This window comes from Callionymus lyra, chromosome 19 (genome assembly GCF_982586985.1).
Source record: "Callionymus lyra chromosome 19, fCalLyr1.hap1.1, whole genome shotgun sequence".
NCBI classification, from domain to species: domain Eukaryota; kingdom Metazoa; phylum Chordata; class Actinopteri; order Syngnathiformes; family Callionymidae; genus Callionymus; species Callionymus lyra.
Window position 1 is genome coordinate 7473647 of NC_141836.1, and position 20817 is coordinate 7494463.

Here is a 20817-nt window from a genome sequence, read left to right on the forward strand (position 1 = left end):
CAGCTCGTTCTGATAGTCGTACAATATATTGCGATATATCGTGATACTGTAGTAACAAGGATGTATGTGTAGTATTGTCCAGTACTTGACTCTGGTGTTGTAGTATTTACGGACCACATGACTCTTGACGAAGTCGTAACTGCTTTCATTTGTTTTCAAACCAAAATATGTCCAAACATCAGCTTTATAAGCTGCTGGAGTCCACTGTATCCTCTCGTCCTCAGTCATCACGGGGATCAGCCACAAAGTGCTGTGAATACTATCTTGTGAATTTTAATTCAAATTAAAAATAAATCTAATTATTTTTGTATTAAATACAGTTGTTGAAATATAAACCAAAAAAGGAATATAAATAAACAAACAAATAAATAAAAATAAAAGGGCTTAAAAAGAGTCGATGATTGATGGAAAATATAACGCACAACAGAGGGCGATACAGATAAATGTTTAATACTTGTACCCTGTACTTTGGAAAGTAACAAGGTAACAAGGAGACTCGACTGATGATCGATCACTGGACTGAAGTCCATGTTCTAGTCGTTCATCTCACAGTCAGGCTGTGATGTCTCACGTCCAGAACAGTTTGTTCCCGTTTCTGCGTCACGATCCGAAGCTTTAAACTTCCGGCTGAAAGTGTAAAGTATTCAGAGCTTGAAGTTCAACTCACACAACATGCCCACAGACGTCGTGATCACGAAGAGACTCGAGGTTCATCGAGCGATTAGTCAACTAACCTAACTCAATCTCCTCATTAACTTGATGCAGGGCTAATCCTGGCGCTGACTGAGGATCCCCTCGAACCCATGTGGCCCCCCATGAAGCTGATCCTCATGATCATTAGACAACTTGTCCTCTAGAAGCTGGAACAATTAAATTCCGTATGATCCCAGCAATGACTGAGGACGAGCGGATACATGGGACTCCAGTAGGTTTAACACCAGTGTTTACTATACTATGACCACTTTCCAAACACAGAAGTCCCAGAAAATTAGGAAAAAACACAAATAAAATGTTAAAGATGTTTCTTGAAAGAGTCAGTAGATCTTTGATGGATCTACTGACTCTTTCAAGAAACCATCAGTAGATTCTGATCCACAGACCTCAGAGCCCGAGCTGGGGTGTAAGGCTGGATCAGATCACTGACCATGAATAGATCTGAAAGTAAGAACCAGAATTTTAAAAATTGATCCTGAAAGAAACTGGCAGCCAGTGAAGAGATTGAAGGATCAAAGAAATGTGAGTTCTTCTACTAGAGCGGCTCAGAATTCTCTCTGCAGAGTTTTGTATGAACTGCAGGCGAGACAGCTCGGAGACAGAAAAATAACTATTACAATAGTCTAAACAAGAAGACACAAACATGGATTATAAACTCCAGATGGTGTTATGGCATCATTTTCCTAAGTTTATAATATAGAAAGTAAGAAACATTAAAAAAAAGTGCAAGATAACAACACAAACTCTCACAACTAAACGCTATCAAATAAATAAATACTAAAAAATGAATGAACAACAAACATGAACAAACACATAGTTACAAACCCGCTAGCTAGCATCTTGTTAGCATCAAAACTGTCCAAAATAGGTCCAGACTTGAGGTTATACATTTTTTTTTTTAAACCTAAAAAAGTATTTTGCTGTGTCTTTCAAATGTGACGGTTTATTTGAAATCCAAGATCTACGTTTTTTCTCAATGAGAATGTTTATCTACGAACAGGAAGTGCAGTGTACGCGACAGACCACGATAATAGACGAATCACTCCGTCTTCCTGCGGCACCTGCAGGAGAAACCAATTAGCTGCGCGTCCCTCCGGACCGAGCCGGCGATATGATGAAAGATGAGCCGCGGGGATGGTTACGATTAACCCTCGCTCGTGACACACACAACCACACACACGACGGCGGTCGCACACACGGGTGCAGATGTGGGTCATCGATACACTGTTGTCAGAAAAGACGACACAGGTGCGGGGAGATGAACAACACGACAACTGATCTTTGTTACGTAATCCTCAAGGAGAAAGAGCAACACAACTGAATCAAAATTCAAAGGTGTGTTCTCTAGTTGTGTACTATTTTTACCCCTCCAGTACCTGCCGACCGGTGGAGGTGTAACACAAGGACACCGCACAAGGTCGGACACACATTTCTGGGGCAGACGCTGGGGTTCAGGGAGTCGCTGGACGACAGACAGTCTCTTCCTTCAGAGAGCATCCGGAATATGAATAATGAAGATCCTGGTCTCACTGACCCTCGTATCGTACGTCCATTAGTCTTTCCCATCAGAGGACTCAACGGTCGAGCTGCAGCGTCGCCGAAACGCACGCCGATCGATGGCGATGCTAACACGTTAGCATTAGCCAAACCGCCTGAAATTAAGGCGTAACGTCCGTTTGATCGCAATTGTCTTTCATGATACCGTGTCGATATTCAACACCACTGTATTGATTATTATACCTTGCTTTGAAATAATATTTTAATTATACTAATATAATGGCTTATATTTTAAGTATAATAATTTATTTATTAGCTTTGAAATATTCGCAGAATTTGTGAAAGTTGTGAAAGGATGATGTATTCTATCCTATGTTAATCTTTGTATCCTTTTCTTTGTGTTCTTTCCTTTGAAATATGTTCTCTATAGCACTTTGTCATCCATTGCACTTTGTTCTTTTATTTGCACTTTGTTCTTGTTTTTAATGAAACTATCGTTTGCTGTGAACAGGAAACCCAATTTCCCAAAGGGATTACCAAAGTTATCCCGGGGAATACTACAAATATAACCTTGTTCGCACAATAACACACTAAATTATAATATATTGTAGTGTATTCAAGAACATAACGATACATTCCAGTGATATTGATACAATAGTTACCGTAAATGTCTCCAGATTCTGATACAATGATGAAATCCGACGCCAAATTAAATGTAAAACTGATAAAAAAAAAAATGTTGTCTGTGGTTATATATGAACTGAGGCAACAATTTTGAAAAACAACAGCTTTTACTATATAGTAGAAATAACTATAAACTAGTTCATTTTAAAACAGGTGAACTGAACTTTGAACTAGTTCACAGAAGAAGAAAACTGTTGCAACACTGCCCCTAGTGTTTAATTTAGAAGTTTCGACTGTAGGATTCTGGGTCCCTGTGATCACGGTGCTGCTCACACAAACAAAACATATCCAAACTTTGACCTCAGAGACTCACTATGACTCAATAAGAGGCAGCGGTGCGTCAAACGTGTCAGAAGAAATCAGCCCAGAAGTTGGCTCGACTGAAAAGCGCTGACACGACTATCGCCGAGATGATGAACCGGGCTCCAGAACGTCCCGCATCATACCATCAGTGGGTCGCCGGATCTCACGCTAACATGGAGTGGGCGTGGGGGTGTGATGGGGTGACGGTCACCATCTGTCAGCAGGACACCGATCAATGGAGGGGGTGAGGAGGAGGGTGAAGATGAGGGGTGAGGGAGGATGAACGTGCAGCTGGGACCAGAACTTGACTGGATATGAAGCTATCCTTATGTTAGCATGTAAACACACACACACACACACACACACACACACACACACACACACACACACACACACACACACACACACACACACAAACACATGCAAACACCGGATTGACGTAGTTTAGTGAGACAGACCAGACTTCAGTTGCCATTCTGGCATATCAAAGATTTCTTTTTTGAGTGAGGGGACAACTGCAAATAGCCTTTAAAAGCCTGTTTTCTGTTCTAATCCTACTGTTATTGATCTTTATGTTAATTTTATTTTTCAACATTGTTCTCATGCATTTGTTCCTGGTTATTTTATTTACGTCAGAATTGCATCCATTTTGATTAAAATAACCGTTTTATTACTTATTTATCTTGTTCTTTCTGCGATTTTTTTCATTTTTAATACTTTATTTGTTATTCAAACACAGTTATTTATCTTTTATTTAATGTTGACAATCGTTAAATCCTTTTTAAAAACACATTCACAGGCTTTTATGTGACGACTCGGTTTAACTACACTATTTTACACCAATATGCTATATTATTAACTACATTGTTGTTACTATTGTGTTATTTTTAAATAAAAAACAACGCCTGGAATGTGCCATGTAAATAAAGTGATGTTTCTCCTCAATTGTCTTAATTCTCATGATTATTTTCCTGAGAATAATAAGAATGAAGTGAGAATATTTGACGAGGTTCACAGTTGATACTGCGGCTCCGCTGGGATGATTGTTACACTCGAGCTGGTCAACTGCTCACACAACAAGTCAAGTGACGGAGAAAGAACTTCTTCTATATTTCCTGTATAATCTGAAGACTCGGATCATTGTTCGACGCCCACTTCACGCCGACCTCTCTTCAGTTCCTTCACTATTGTGAAGTTTTACGTTAATTCAGCTTCTGTTAAACAACGAAACTTGTGTGTGACACGCTTCGTCGGGACTCACCGAGCATCTTGCTGAAGAGGAGCTGCTCCAAGTCGCCCAGAACCGTCACCACCAGCTCCGGGTCCACCTTCAGGAAGCTCTCGCCCTCCGACACTTTCTTCTCGTCCGGGCTCAGGGCGGCGGGCTGGTCCAGCACCTTCTTGGTAGAGGCTCCTGCGGCTTTTTTGGGATGCTCCCTGAGGTCGGTACCTTTCCCCTCCTCGGAAGTCTTGCTCAAGGGCTTCACCTCGGCGCACAGTCCTCTGGGTTTGCCGGGTCCCGGGATGCGACTGGGCTTCCCGGGTTGAGGAGCCGGAGACGGAGGCGGTTTTGGTTTTCCCGGGAAAAGAGACTGCTCGGATTTGGAGAGCGTCCTGGACAGCTGGGGCTTCGCCCCCGATCCGGTCCTCGCCTGTCCCGCTCTGGCGGGCCGGCCCGCCTCGTCGCTCCACTTGGGCGAGGGTTGCAGGTTCAGCTTCTTCTCGGCGTCCGTCAGGACGCACAGGTTATTGAGGGAGCGTTGCTTCCGCAGCTTGGGAACCGGGAGAGATCCGGCGGCGGGTTTGTAGACCTTCAGCTCGGAGGAGCGCGCCGGCGCCGACGGCAGCGCCGAGGTCTTGGCCGGCGGCTTCCTGGAGGACATGATGCGGTCCGGCGTGGAGACGGGAGGAGACCTGACGTGCAGCTGAGCCGTCACACTGATGTTAGCCACGTTAGCCTCCAGCATCCCTCCTGCGGAGAGCAACAGCGTCAGAGCAGCATTCTTCACACACGCATCCGGAACAATAGAACCGCAGCAGGGTCGGACCCCCGGTCCCAGGAGTCCCCCTGACTCACGACTGCCGGTCCACAGACCACCATCAACCTCCCTCACTACACAAGCGGTCCTCACCTCCTGACACTCCAGCGTGCCGGCGAGCAGCAGCCGACTGGTGGAGGAAGACTTGCAGCAGCGACTCCCTCCTCTCTCTCTCCTCCCTCTCTCCTCCCTCTCTCTCTCCGTCTCTCTCTCCGTCTACCCCCGCTGGCTCACTCGTCCTCCTCCTCCCTCCTTCTTCTCCATCTCTCCTCCCACTCGACGATTCATGCGTCCATCACAGGAACAGATGTGGAGTGAACGAGTACAAGTGTGACGACAAAATCTGTTGATTTTGTAGCTTTGTCACTTCTGCTTCTTTCTTTGTGTGAATGTGTGTGTGTGTGTGAGTGTGTGTGTGTGTGTGTGTGTGTGTGTGTGTGTGTGTGTGTGTGTGTGAGTGTGTGTGTGAGTGTGTGAGTGTGTGTGTGTAGTACCGACTGCCATTTTACTACAACAAAGACTAGACAGAGGGAGCTTGTGGCATTGAAGAGAAAATCAAATGACGGTTAAAAACTGAATTACAGGAACAGAAACAAAAGGTTTTTCCTCCGAATTATTGTGGTCGTCTGCTGACCTGTGACATGTGACTTCATGAACCCCGCGACATACAATCACCATCATGGACGAATCCGTTGCACACTTAACCATCTCTTTACGGAAGTGTTACTGTGCCACGAGACTATTTAATGCCGGAAGGTTACATTTCAACTTGAAATGTAAAACTTGGGACTTTTTTTTAAAAATTATTTAATTATTTTTAAAATATAATTTAAATCTATTATTTATGAATTGAAAGATTAAAAAAAAAAGATTTATAACCAAATAAAAAATCGAATATATACAGTGTACATTTAATACTTTTTTTGACATTCAAATTTCTATAATAAAAAAAGAAAATCCAAATGAAATCATTATTTTAATTTAAATTCATGTAAGATAACATTGTTATTGCACAATTATACACAACATTGAATTAAAAAAACTATGAATACAAAATATATTGAATAAATAAATGTATCTTTTAATTATTGGATTTTTACAAATTAATTAATAATTTTAATAATAAAAAAAAGCTTAATTAAACCTTTTAAAACACTAATTATAAAATAATATTATTCAACTTTTGAATATACACATTATTCAATTTAATTATTCAAATAAATAAATAAAAACATTCAATATATATATATTTTAAGGTTTAAAATGTTTAATCCAAGCACACAATATTCCGATACACTTCCGTACCTCTTGATATAATTGTTGTTTATATGGTCTAATGCATCTACTCTATAATTTATAAGAACATTTCGTTTGTAATGCATTTACGGCCTAATGCTCTGAACAGACTCCGGCTGGTGTTTAAACGGACGACGGTTCCAACGTGACAGCAGGAGGTGCTTCGTCTCCGGACCAGTCACGTTCTAATTACACCTAGATTATCAGCCAACAGACCATCATCATCACCATCACCATCATCACCATCATCATCATCACCATCCCGCCCACCTTCCTTCCTCCCAGACGTCAGACCCTCCCACTGCTGTAAAGTGCAGTCGATAGCATTAGCGTCGGGGGGTTTTAAACAGGCACGTGCCGCCGCCGCCGAGGGTCGATATCGAGAACCCGGCGAGCGTTCGTCTCTTGGACTTGGTGTCACATCGATGAGACGAGGCCGAGCGGACGCGAAGATCCACACAAACGCTTCTTCCTCGCAGAGAGGAATCTCCTGCTCCTTCGGTCCCGATCGCATGAACTCTCAAGACCATCAGCTCTCATTAATAATACAAGTGGTTTCCGACGAAAGCATTAACGTCCGGCTCGTGTATGTGGCGGACGTGACGCCGTCGCAAAAAGAAAACACTTTACAATCAGCACAAACAAGCTCTCAGGACGTTCGCAAATACTCAAAGAACTTCATATATTTGATAATTTAGTCAGAATCAAAAACAAGTGACACTCGTTTTAATCAGTGTCAACGTCATCATAGTTGAATTGTGTATCTTTTTGTTTCAATATGACAACAAACCATTGTTGACTACAAGTGGTTTCTGGCTTCTAAACCACTGTATCTGCAGGGGGGGTGGGGGGGGTCTAAAGTTAGTGGAGAGTCGTAATTGTAGCTCGAGTAAAATAAAAAGGTCTAAAGTTAGTGGAGAGTCGTTATTGTAGCTCGAGTAAAATAAAAAGGTCTCAAGTTAGTGGAGAGTCGTGATTGTAGCTCGAGTAAAATAAAACGGTCTAAAGTTAGTGGAGAGTCGTTATTGTAGCTCGAGTAAAATAAAAAGGTCTCAAGTTAGTGGAGAGTCGTGATTGTAGCGCGAGTAAAATAAAACGGTCTAAAGTTAGTGGAGAGTTGTAATTGTAGCTCGAGTAAAATAAAAAGGTCTCAAGTTAGTGGAGAGTCGTAATTGTAGCTCGAGTAAAATAAAACGGTCTAAAGTTAGTGGAGAGTCGTAATTGTAGCTCGAGTAAAATAAAACGGTCTAAAGTTAGTGGAGAGTCGTGATTGTAGCTCGAGTAAAATAAAAAGGTCTCAAGTTAGTGGAGAGTCGTGATTGTAGCTCGAGTAAAATAAAAAGGTCTAAAGTTAGTGGAGAGTCGTAATTGAAGCTCAAGTAAAATAAAAATCATTAATTTAACTAGATTTTCATATCGTACGCAGAGCATTTAAGCTGCGACCCATATTGTCGCGCAACGATTAACAGAACCTCTATGTCGACACGTCACGAAAACCACCTTGTACTGCATTCAATTATTTTAGCAGTAGAACTAGTTTGCAAATCTTTAACCTAAACAAATTGTTTTTGAACTATTTATTTTGCCAAGAGCTGGAGCGACACTCCAGACGTGGACATTAAAGTGGAACCTCAGGTTGTTTAAGAGCGACGTCGATCCTTCCACTTAAGAGACGGAGTGTGTCAACATCAGAGGAGGAACAGCACGGACGTGTTCTCGCTAAACCGCCGTGAACGCCGCCCTCTCAAGGGCCCGTGTGTGAGGGTCCACGACAGCTCCCGGGGGCCGAGGTCGACTCCCGGCTGTAATTTAAAGGCTAATAGCTCCTGATGAGGAGTTACGGCTCCCGGAGCGGAGTCCTCGGGACAAGGCCGGTCTGTGTGGCTGACCAGACACTTGTTAGCGTTGGTGAAAGCTCACACTCATGCGCACACTCTCGCTGCACACACAGCGACTTGTTTGTGAGCCGAAAATCGCTCGAAAATACGACTCAAATATAATCTGGTCGCAGCGGGACGTCTGCGCCGGACTGACCCCAGAGATCTGGACCCGAAGTCAGGACTTTGTGTTCAACTACAAACCTGCGACTCAGAAGAAAAGTACCGACCACGGGAAGGGCAATGACCCGACAAAATAAAATTTAAATTGCTGAATGATTGTGAATCATGGTGATCATTTTACTTTCACAACAACAAGATGTTTAATAGATCTCCCAGGTGGAGATTAGTTTTCATTTTTTTTAATCCATTTTCAGAACAATAATAAAGTTTTATGTACTACAGTGTGTTACGAAGCTGTGATGAAGCAGGTGAAGAATAGAGTGCAGCCAGGGTAGACGATACACATTTATATTGATTTTATTTTTCAATATTCACCGTGCAATTTTTTAACTTTTTTTTTTAATATCATTTCTGGCTTTCAAATTATATTTTATTTTTATTATGTTTCTTTTAAGGTTCATTTTTGAATAAAGTTTGTAAAATATATATATATATATATATATATATATATATATATATTTCATTTACAATTAACATGCAAAATAAAATTAACTGTGTTTGTTCATTTTTGTGTTGCAATGAAAGTTCCGGCCTCTAGATGGCAGCAGTCATTATGTCCTCCGCAAATAAATGGCTTAAGGAACAATGAAATCCTGTCAATGACTGAGGACGAGAAGATACATTCGTTCATTTTTCTTTTTTTTTCAATCGAACTTCTGGCCAATAGATGGCAGCAGTCCTTAAATCCTCTGCGACTTAAATTAGAATGAGATCCCGGGATGACTGAGGACGAGAGGATACAGGTTGTAAACAAATTAAATCAGTTACGACTTCGTCAAGAGTCATGTGGTCTGTAAATTCTGCAACACAGGAGTCAAGTACTCGTAAATACTACAAATGTATCCTTGTTACTAGAATATATTGTATAGTTGACCCTTTATGGTGATACAAATTGTATCTTCTGATTCTTGCCGATAAAAACTCTTAATAATCACGTTTTTTATTTACAATTAAAATATTCAAAGCATTTGTTCATTTTTGTGCAGCAATTGAACTTCCAGCCACTAGATGGCAGCAGTCATAACGTCCTCCGCAGCTAAAGGAACAATAAATACCCTCAGAATTTATCGCATTGACTGAGGACGAGAGGATACATTCGACTCCAGCAGCTTTTAAAGCTGATGTTTGGACATATTTTGGTTTCAAAACAAATGAAAGCAGTTACGACTTCGTCAAGAGTCATGTGGTCTGTAAATTCTGCAACACCAGAGTCAAGTACTGGACAATACTACACATATATGTCCTTGTTCCTACGTTATCACGATATATCGTATCCTTGCATCTGTATCGTGATACGTATCGTATCGTTAGATTCTCGCTAATAATGGTGGATGGAGAAAGAAAAGCTCTACATGGAAGTCGTTTTAAAGCAAGAAGTTGAATGTAAACGCACTAGTGTGGAAGAAATGGAGCTCAGGGGTCATGATGGTCATGATGGTCATGATGGTCATGATGGTCATGATGGACGCTCGGGACAGTCTTGGATAGAAGCTCAGATCAGTGGCTACACTAGAAGATGTAGGTCCGACGAGGAGGAAGAGGATGGAGTGAGGAAGGATCTTGTGTGTCACAAGAGGAAGCTTGTAAGACAGAGGGGGGATATCCTGCCTCTCCTGACGGCACGAGGGGTCCACAGGACATGTTGCTGCACAGCAGAGGTGACACACGTCCAGGGGTGTGTGGGTGTTTGTGTGTGTGTGTGTGTGTGTGTGTGTGTGTGGGTGGGTGGGGGTGGGTGGGGGGGGCATCAACACAATATCACAGTTATTAACGTCTCCGGAGCATGTGAGTCGCCGGCTGACAGACAAGCGTCTCTTCACACTGTGATGACGCAGGCCTGACTCAAGAATCCAGACTATTCAGCCAGTGAGCAACACAATAGTGTGTGTGTGTGTGTGTGTGTGTGTGTGTGTGTCACTCTGGAGGCACAAACACACAACAATAACACTCAGCGGACCTGAGTCACACGCAGCTGAGCAACGGCGGCCATGATGACGAGTCTTGAGCGTCGGTCCGTCATCGTGCCTCTGTTGACATTCCCGGCACAACCCCCAGAGGTATCCCAGAATGCCGCGCTGCAGCGAGTGGTCGCCTGGTTACAGCGTGCTGTGTGTGTGTGTGTGTGTGTGTGTGTGTGTGTGTGAGAGAGGAGCAGCATAGAGATGTTGACTGGCAAGAGAGTGACTCTGCATTTATCGTCATCTAGAGAAAATATTCCTGCGCATCACACTGGAGAGTAAATCATCTTCTGTGTGTATGTGTGTGTGCGTGTGCGTGTGCGTGTGCGTGTGCGTGTGCGTGTGCGTGTGCGTGTGCGTGTGCGTGTGCGTGTGTGTGTGCGTGCACGCGTGAGTGTGTGTGGTCTGCCGAGACAAGAGTAGTTTTACACATGAATGAACACAACTTCCAGGGTTTGGAGTTGCCTCGGAAAAAAAAAAAGGTCTTGAGTGTGCGCTCGTTGTCGTGTTCTCTGGTCTTATCAGTGTGTGTCTAATGCAATCATTACTGCCAACCATGTAAGTTCACATCGCCGGGAGGAAGTACAAGAGCAGAGAGCGCCGTTATCAGATCTAGATCTCCCACAAATGATGTGCATGGACGACTTTCAGTCCCGACCTTCGCTTGTTATCTCGTGCAGTTTTTGTCCCGGTTTAAAAAAAAAAAACCCAGTTAATCATTCACTTATATTTAACTTTGGGGCTTCTTGGAGGTCAACTAGCAGTTAATGAATCATCATCTTGAACAGAGGCGGGCAATTATAATTCTTCAAGGGCCAATATAAATTCTGTGAATGTTGTTAGGGGCCGTCAAGCAAAAAGAAAGACGAGAAAATCCCCTTTAAAAAAAAGGACATGCGTCATTAGGCCGTGACATTTATTAAGCTAAATAAGCTGCAATTTTATTCTTGTATATACAAGTTTTTTTTCAAAATAAGGACATGTTGTTGGCGTGTAGCATGCTAACCTGAGCAAATGCTAACAAGGTTAATTTATAAACGTCTTAAAGTCACATGACCATCATTCATAAACAAGGTATTTTGTTTATTAACCTCTTCCAAAGTTTGACAGGTTCTATAAATATAAATAAAGAAACAAATCAATGTTGCATTATCTTTATGTTGTAGCAACATGCTAGTTTAGCTTCAGTGCTAATCAGCGTAGCCTTTTAAAAGTAATACAATTACTTGGAGCTTCAATATGATTCATGCTACACAAAAATCTACATTTCGAGTAGTTTTAGTGAAAGAAACACAAAAGCAGTGTCATCTTTACACTTAAAAAAATGAATTATATGATACAACTATTATTTTGAAATGACAGCATCAGGTTTTGAGTCATAAAAAAACATTTGCTGTGTGTTCATGACAAGAAGTCGTTTCTGATCGGCTCGTTTTACATCCACGTGGCGATCGACACTAACCGTCTCTTCCTTCCTCAACGACCATCTGGAGAGTTCGACAGTTTATTTCAGTGTCTGTTCTTGATAAATCGTCACTATTGTTCTGTAAATTCTGCTGACTCAGCACTAGTTCTGGAAGTCACTGCTCACCAGAAACCCGAGGGTCTGATCTGAACTAAATAGTGATTATTGATGCTGCAGATGATCACTTGTGTCCAGATAAGCTACTAAACTGTCCAGGCATGTGTGTGTGACACTGAGCTGGATTATAAATAATCCATCTGGAGGGGTTTCAAAACGCCGTCCAGCTGGATTAACACCCAGAACAGATGAGCACGATTACACAAAAAGTATGTGTGTCTGCACGAGGTATTGTCGCACAGGTGCGGCAGACACACACACACACACACACACACACCGATGGAAGATTACCGAGATAATCCTGATATTTGAGCGTCAGATTCTGCCAACAAGGTCATATGGTCCAGCAGTCGTGGGATCAAGTGAAGGTCACGCAACATCACACGTGTGGCTACACAACCGAACAACTTGTAACAGCCAACACGACAATCTGTTGTCATCTACGAACACACACACTAGAGGGTTAGGGATGTAGTGATTAAACTTATCTCACGATTCTGTATGATTTATTCAGCTCACGTTACGATATATTTAGATACACTTGTATAATTTTCAGAACGATTTTAAGGTGACATCTTGTTACTGTTCCTCTCTTTCGGGTGAATTAATAGAACTAGAAACTAAAATGTGTCCGAACATCACATAATGACTGCTGACATCTAGTGGTCATAAGTTTAATTGCAACACCAAAATGAACAAACAAAAATAACATTTTGAGAATATAATTATTATTTATACACAAATATAAATCATCTTTTTTTTAATGTGTTTTTTTTATAAGATCGATGCAGTATTGTTGAATTCTGCTACAGTAACGTGAAAAAAAAGTATCGCTAAATATCTGATTTTTTTTCCTCGAACCCCTGCTAGGGATGTTACAAAATATCGACGCAAACGATACCACATATTCGAAAAGCACTTCCGGCCACTAGATGGCAGCAATAGAGGAACAATGAAATATCGGTGATGACTGAGGACGAGAGGATACAGTGACTCCAACCGCTTTTAAAGCTGGTGTTTGGACACATTTTGGTTTCATAACCAATGAAAGCAGTTACGACTTCGCCTGTAAATTCTGCAACACCAGAGTCAAGTACTCGACAATACTACACATATATCCTTGTTACTGCAGTATCAGGATATATCGCAGAAGCCACGTGAGACTTGGAGGATCTTAAAGAGGTTCCATAGACAATATTCGTGACCCTAAAGAAACAGGAACATGTGGCGGAGCGAGAGGTGTGAAGGCGGCGAGACGGGAGCAGCACTTCGGACGTCACGTTGACTCCGACGCCGTTGATGCTGATTCAGTGCAGCGGTTAGAACAACAACACACTTCGGAGGAGCCTGGAGAGGCTCTCACTGCTCATCACCGTCGACCACGAATCCACCAGGACGTCCATAAAGACGCCGACACGGGAATATTTGATAAAGATGAAATAAAATCCTACAAAACACTGACATTGTCGGAGACGCTGCAGAGTGGATCGCGTGTAGCCGGGAGTTCTTAAAGTGAACTGACCCACATCTTCTAAGTCCAACATCCCGGGATCATCCAGTTTACATCCTCCCTTCTGGACCGAGACGAGTTCAAGCTCAGTGACCCGGGTTCACATTCCACTCCAGATCTTACTCGGTACCTCAGTGACGGCACTGGTGACCACAGGGAGAGACGTTTGTTCTCTAGTCTCTGGTGAAGAACATGTTTGTGACGAATAACATTTTGTTCATTTTGTTCATTTTGTTCATTTTGTTCCCACCGTCTACTGGAATTCTTTAAAGTGCATTTGATTGTAAAATATTTGAATAAAAAGAACAGTGGGTTTGTTTTTGATTCAAATGTTTAAAAAAAAAAGGTGTGAGATGATCTGGTGACGTCGGTTCTCACCTGTGATGTCATCGCAGCAGACCTCGATGGATCCCGACGAACAGTCGCTCAGATCGTCCAGCGAGAAATCTCCGTCCTGCAGCCTGTCGACAACGTTTGATTTAACGACGGTTTGTTCTGGAGGCAGAAACCTCCTCAGAGCCGGACTCATGAAAGTATCTCTTGGACGAGACTTACTTGTAGCTGAAGGGGGCGACGGTGGCCATGTTGACACGAGGTGTGAGCGGTTCTTCGGAGGTCATGTGACTGGAGGTCATGTGGGTTCGGGGGGAAGGAGGAGGACTGCCCTCCTCAGGGGTTCCCATCTCTTCATCCGATTGGCTGTTGGAGCTGCGACGCCTGACGGCCGTCTTGCTAGCATGAGGTAGGAACAGGTTGTCGTTGTGGATCTGGGCCGACTGAGGGTCCAGCTCTTCTCGTCGGACCTGGACCGGGTCGCTTCTCCTCGGCAGGTTCTGGGGACGGCGGACGCCCGCCCGCCAGGCCTGGTTCTGGTTGGTGAAGGTCTTGGAGTTCTGGTTCGCGTCACGCGCCAGCCCCTGGTCCTGCCGGCACAGGTCCAGGGTATCCTGGGAGTGGGGGGAAGGCACGCGGCGGGGGGTGACGGGGCTGCTGTAGGCTGAGCGGGACGCCTGGAGAACGGGCAGACCGCCCGGGCGGTGGAAGACTTGGGTTCTCAGGCCGGTGTCCCGTCGCTGCTCCCTCCAGGTCGGGAGGCGGCTGGAGGAGTTGGGCGAGGGCCCGTGGGTCGAGGTCCGGTCCGCGTGTTTGGGGGTACGGGGCAGCAGTCGGGGGACGGGGGGTCCTGGAAGGCCCGACCTGACGTTGGCGCCTCCACTCATGGTGACCTGCGAGCAGAGAGACACATGTGACGGTTCCAGCACAAGACCAGCAGAATTCCAGCAGAGCGAGGAAATTGTAATTTTCCCGTCGGGAGCTGAAACACAGCAGCGCTTCAGTGACGGAACAAAAAACGCTTTTTTAGAGCCGGAGCAGCTGATTTAAGATTCACATCATCATGTTAACGACTGTGTGAACACAAGAACTAGTGTGAGGTCAACACACAAGTCAAGGTTGTAACTTTAGAATATCTAGAGTCCAAAGAAATGTCTTCATGATGGTTTAAATCAAACACTGAAATCGTCTTTTAACTCAAAGAAGATCACTTCACAAAAGAGACACTTTCTTACTTCACAACACACTTGTTCGTTTCACTCCCTCTCAGTGAACTCATCGCTCACGTCCTACACCATTTTCCTCTTTGCATTTGGATACAAAGTCAGACTGGTCAATAAAGGGTTAAGTGTTGTCAACAGGTAAGTAAGTAAGTAAGTATTTTTTATTTATATAGCGCTTTTCCAGACCAGAGTCACAAAGCGCTTAAACAACCAAAATGTTCAATAAAGTATCAACTTTAAAGGGCAAGATAAAACTGATAACACAACAGGAGTTCCAGAAAATCAAGGAGAAGCCTGAACAAATAAAAACGTCTTAAGATGTTTCTTGAAAGAGTCAGTAGATCCATCAAGCCGCAAAGAGAGAACTTTTTAACGTCCGTAGCCAAATAATTGGGACCAACAACTGACCCCTGAGGCACCCCGTCATCACCTTTAAATAGACTCTGCTCAGATGTGGTCAGTTTGAAAAGATACTGACCACTGAACTTGAGTGTTTCTTTAAGAGTCAACACAGGTGGGAAGTAGTCGCCCTCCACTGGTCACAGTCTGACCACAGAGACACTTTTGTCCAGTCAGCACTTCATTGTAAACCAGTGTTTCGTTGGTGTGTCAACAATTGGGATGAGGTCCAAGAGTTGACTATAAAGACCTCTGGGCAGCACCAGAGGAGCCTAAACAGAGACACGAGTGTGTCATCCATCATGTTTTGATGATGGACAATACTGTCACTCTGGTCTTCACCTCAGTCTCTGGGGAGGACGGAACAAAGACCAAGACCAGAAATGACGTTCTCGCGGGAGCACAGGTGCAGTGGAGCTCCGGGTCTATTAGTATGGAAATTGGGGGCTCCCGGGAGAGACCAGCGGGCTGCCCTCGACTTCAGTTATCCATCTCCATAATTCAGTGAAGGAAGTGCACGTGTCAGCGAGGGATGAACTTCTTCAACCATAAATGCAGTGTAAACAAGTCCATGCGGCTTCTCAGCACATTCAAAGATTTAATGGTCAAGAGTTTAAATCATTTTTAATTAATGCAAGAATTGTGTCTGAATCTGGATTTGTTTAAAAAGTCATTTTAAAGTCACTAAAGTCACAGACATCAGAGAAACCTCCTGATTTTATTCATCTTTAATTGAAGCCAACATTGGAAGTTAAAAAAATGTATCTAAAATGCGTGTTGATGATGTCATTATAAGACCAAGACTTTTGACTTCTTATCAAAAAGACCCATCCTTCTCTCATGAACTATCCATGTAAACAACAGCAGTTCAGTCCGAATCCTTGTTTTGCTTCAAAGATTCTACTGATTCAATGAAACTACTCAACAAGCTCGCCTGGTTGTAGGAGGCTGACCCCTGCTGGACATTCACTGCAACAGCAATCGAACTGAAATTGAATAAACGTCTAGATTTCTACGAAGAGGTGAATAAGATTTATTGACATGAATAATACGTTTTATCATTCATAAAAAAATTTGATGTTTTCCATTTTTGCCTTTTGAATCAACAGATATATTAATTTGCCGTGATTATTTTAAACTGATTGCAGGACGCAAACGTTTATTGTTTCAAATAAAAATAATTCTTTCTGATTCGGAACAAAAATGTCTTCACTGGTTGTGGCGTTAAAACGATTCAACAACAAAGTCTTCACAGAATGTGGTCTTAAAGAAACAACAAATACAAAAAATGGAGAAAAAAAAAAGAAAAAGAAAAAGATTTTCACAAGACGCAGGAAAGTAAAAAAAAAAAATTTTTCATCAATCTAACAAATCTTTGTCCAAAACGTAGACAATCAAGAGACACACACTGACTGAAAACCTGCCACCAAAATAAAAAAGGAAGAAAACAAAAACAACAGTAAAACAACTAACAAACACAACCAAATGTTTTTTTAATCAATAAAAATATCAATTTATGTAATATTTATTTAATCTAATGTTTGTTATTGATTCTACAAACTTGTAGTAATACTTTCTTTCTCTTCCACTTAACAATTTTAAATCTAAATTCCTCATTACACAGATGTTGTGTAGCATGAACTGGTTGTGTTGTGGATGCGTCTCAGGGTCACGATCCATGACTCACTGGTTGGCCTCACTTATCTCACATGTGTAACATCATCCAGCGATGAACACACACTGACTCATCTCGGATCAATACAGTTGTGGGAACACAGTCGCCAGCATGAAGGGCGCCAGGAGGAGGATTCACTACGATCCTGGGCGGACAAGTGTGGGTCTGTGTGAGTCCTTCAAAGAAGTCACCTCTGACCTTCGCAAACACAGAGGAGGATCGGTGGGTTTACGGGCAGAAAAGAGGAGGGGGTGTGACGTTTCCTGGAAATTCTAAGATTGTGTTGTAAATGGCTAAATGGGTCTGCACGACACCACAAAAGTGTCACACGTGCCACACAAACCACACACAAGAATGAACACAGTCTGAGGGTTAAATATCATGAGGAGAAAAAGCGAGAACGTTTCAAGTCAATTCAACAAAAAACAATGATGTACATTTGAATACAAATTCAGATAAAAACTCACCTGGCAGTGCGGCCTCGTGCGTGTCCAGCGAGTGCAGCAGGGAGGTCACCGTTGTGCGACGGTCCAGGAACAATGGTGTGTTTTTTCCTGGATCACTGCTGCATCCGCGCCGCCGCGCTCTCATTGGCCGGCGGGGCCGGACAGGAAGCTGTGACAAACACAAACAACGGCGGCCGCCAATCACGTTCCAGTCGACCCAAAAGTGACTCACTTTTCAAAGTGACTTTCCAGAGATGGAGCCGACATTCCCGTCCCGGGACGACCTTCCGGCTCGTCCCGCCAGCGAAGCCACAAGAGCTGCAGCTCCACATGTGCGGGAGGCGGTAAAAATAGTTTGCACACAAACCACCACGACTGGCACACAAAACACACTTGTGTGTGTGTCCACGTTCCACGAGTCCGGAGAACTCGAAGACCACGAGGCCAGAATCGAAACTACTTTTTAAAGTCCTCGTCCAGTCTTGAAGGTCGTGTTGACCTTAGGGTCAGATCTGTGCAACACATGGTCCAGATAAAGCTTTTTGCTGGTGATGTAGAAAAGTTTTTGACAGCAAACTGACTTTATTTATTATTTATTCCTCCTTAGAATCTGAATATAACGCGTTAAAGATCTTTATTTGGTGGTCGTAATAAATCAAACTAAACAAAACCTGTTTTATTTTATATATAATTGAATGACTACACTTTGAAATCCACTTTCTTTTTTATTCAAAATATCATATTTAGGATCTTTATATTTTCACTTGACGGACCCTCACAGAGACAATATCGTGGCCCTCACGACACTAAATTGGATCTTCAAGTTCCCGACAATATTGAAGTTTATTTAGGTTTTCGTCTTGGTTTTGAAGGAGCTTCTGCCACAGCTAGCCTAGAACTATTTAATCTCAACCCTCAACTGTTGAACCCTCACATCTCTGGCGAGTGTTCGGACCTCCATAGATCCTCCGATCTGGTCCAGTCATCATGACACTTTAGATGCAGGACTGATCTCTCCCTGAAGTGCTGAGTCAGCAATGAAACCCCCTGCATCCCATCCTCCCTGACCATCTCCCCACTCGAGCGTTCTCTCAACAAACAGACGCACAACAACAACAAGCGGTCAGAGTAAACTCACCGTCAGGAGAACCAGAACCACCAGACCCCGATCTCATCCTCTCTGCCTAGAGATGCCGGCGTGTGTGTGTGTGTGTGTGTGTGTGTGTGTGTGTCATTCTACTCGTCCGTCACGTCATGTTGCTGCCGCAGTATCTGTCTCTGATCCCGCCCCCTTTCCTCCTCACCCCTCCCGTCCCCGCTGCTGCCTCTGTGCTGGACCTGTTGTCCGGGATGGGAAGACTCGGGTCCATCAGGGATGGAAACCATCTTTAGAGATATTAAAAAAGCTGAAGGTCCGTCGTCGTCAATCACCGGCGTCTGTGACAGTTTCACGTCGATGGTCAAGGTCACGTTCCTGCAGAAGCTCTGATGAAAAATATATCTGCGGCTTCCACCAGGTTCACGATATAAACTATCCTGAGAAGGTGAACAGGGATCTACCGGTAGTTCGGGTTGGTCAACACCTTCTTCCTCAACATAAATCGTGAACTTTAAACACATTTTTATGTTCTAGTCGATCTCACGGGAATCATACATGAGTGACTGTAACTTGCTACACAACAACAATTCGACCCACAACTATAAATTCAGACAATAAACCAGCTATGAAGAATTCTATCAGAGCACAGACCACTACACGGCCCCTCCCCCACGCATGCACACTGCCCCCCCCCATCACATGCTCCATCCAGGTCGACCCCCTCCACCCCCCCGATAGCACCTACTAAAAACTACACTTCTGTGCGAGACTCACCTTCTGTTGTCGACTGTGCAGAAACAGTAACACAAAGATTCAGAGGCTGATTCAAGGAGCTAAAAACACAGGGATTATGGGTAAAAAAAAAAAAAGTGTAGCGAGTCCATGTGTGTGCGGGGTTATGTCACATATAATCTTCCGACGCCCCTCAAACATGTCGGCCCCCTCAGAGGGGGACGTGACAGACGTTGTTGTGACAAAGGAACATTTGTCTACTGTAACTCCGAGGTGCATCTGGATGGGGGGGGCGTATAGGGGGGGGGGTTGACCGGGTCATCCAGAACACGTGACCTCAGACATGTTGCTTCAGTAATCACACAAAAAGAGTAGATTAGACACAGTGTTGCAACATTAAAAGGAGAATCATTGATGTATAGATGTTTTTTTCCACTGTAACAAGTTTGGATTCTTAAAGTCAAACGATACATTGATATAAGCAGACGAGCTAGTTTAGCATCATCGTGGTTCGAGAGAGAAAATATCGACTTCCTGAATTTTTTCAGGCCGGAAGAAAGATAATAAGAAACAAAAGTAAAAAAAAGATCCAATAATGCAGGTCAACGACAATAACAGGAACGCTTTGGAAGTGGATGCTGTTATTTTATTTAACATACATTACTTAAATAGTTCTTTTATGGATCATAGATAAATGTGATCTTACTAAATCCTTATTGGATTTTAGTTTTTGTACATTTGTTTAATTTGAGGTACAAGAAATCAATGTAAAAAATGTAACCAAATACATGTAAATACACATGATAGTAACGGAAAAACCACATAAACTAGGGACAATTTTCGTTTGAATGGTAATGAATGTTTGAAAATAGTAAGTGAAGTAGGAAATTATCAATAGTAGTATTGTTGAACCAGTGAGACAGCAACAGTTCTACATACGTACAAATACAAGCGTCAAATACACGAGTGGTCTCGGGCAGAACCTCTCCTCGTTTCTGTTGTTCTAACCTCTTCCTGAACTTGTTTATGTTCCTCAAAGAACCAGGAGCTCATGACAAAACACTGGATCAAAGTTTTGACTCAACCATCCAAGAAACGAGGGGCGACCGACGTCGCCCCTTCTGCTGGTGTTCAGTCGACAATATGTCGCATAACCTTTTAACGCACACACTCCTCTCTGGGCGTGACATGGAGTCAACGATGGCCCTTTAAATTCCTGTACTGACAAGTCAAACCAGCTCCAGACACGTCGTTAAATGCTCACCTG

At 43.2% G+C, this 20817-nt stretch overlaps 1 protein-coding gene across 4 annotated transcripts in view; it reads right to left on the reverse strand.

The window, feature by feature from the left end:
* The window catches only part of nav1a (neuron navigator 1a), a 66566-nt gene extending 48698 nt beyond the window's left edge, over nt 1-17868 (reverse strand). For 3 of the 4 annotated variants that reach the window (XM_087780823.1, XM_087780822.1, XM_087780820.1), the window contains exons 1-4: nt 17741-17868; nt 14199-14869; nt 14022-14104; nt 4460-5170 (exon numbers count right to left, since the gene is read on the reverse strand). In XM_087780823.1, the coding sequence (XP_087636949.1) occupies nt 4460-5170; nt 14022-14104; nt 14199-14863 (1459 nt within the window). In that variant the 5' untranslated portion in view covers nt 14864-14869; nt 17741-17868. The remainder of the gene's footprint in view (nt 1-4459; nt 5171-14021; nt 14105-14198; nt 14870-17740) is intronic. The other variant, XM_087780821.1, reaches the window with a different exon arrangement.
* Between the last annotated feature and the right edge of the window lie 2949 nt (nt 17869-20817).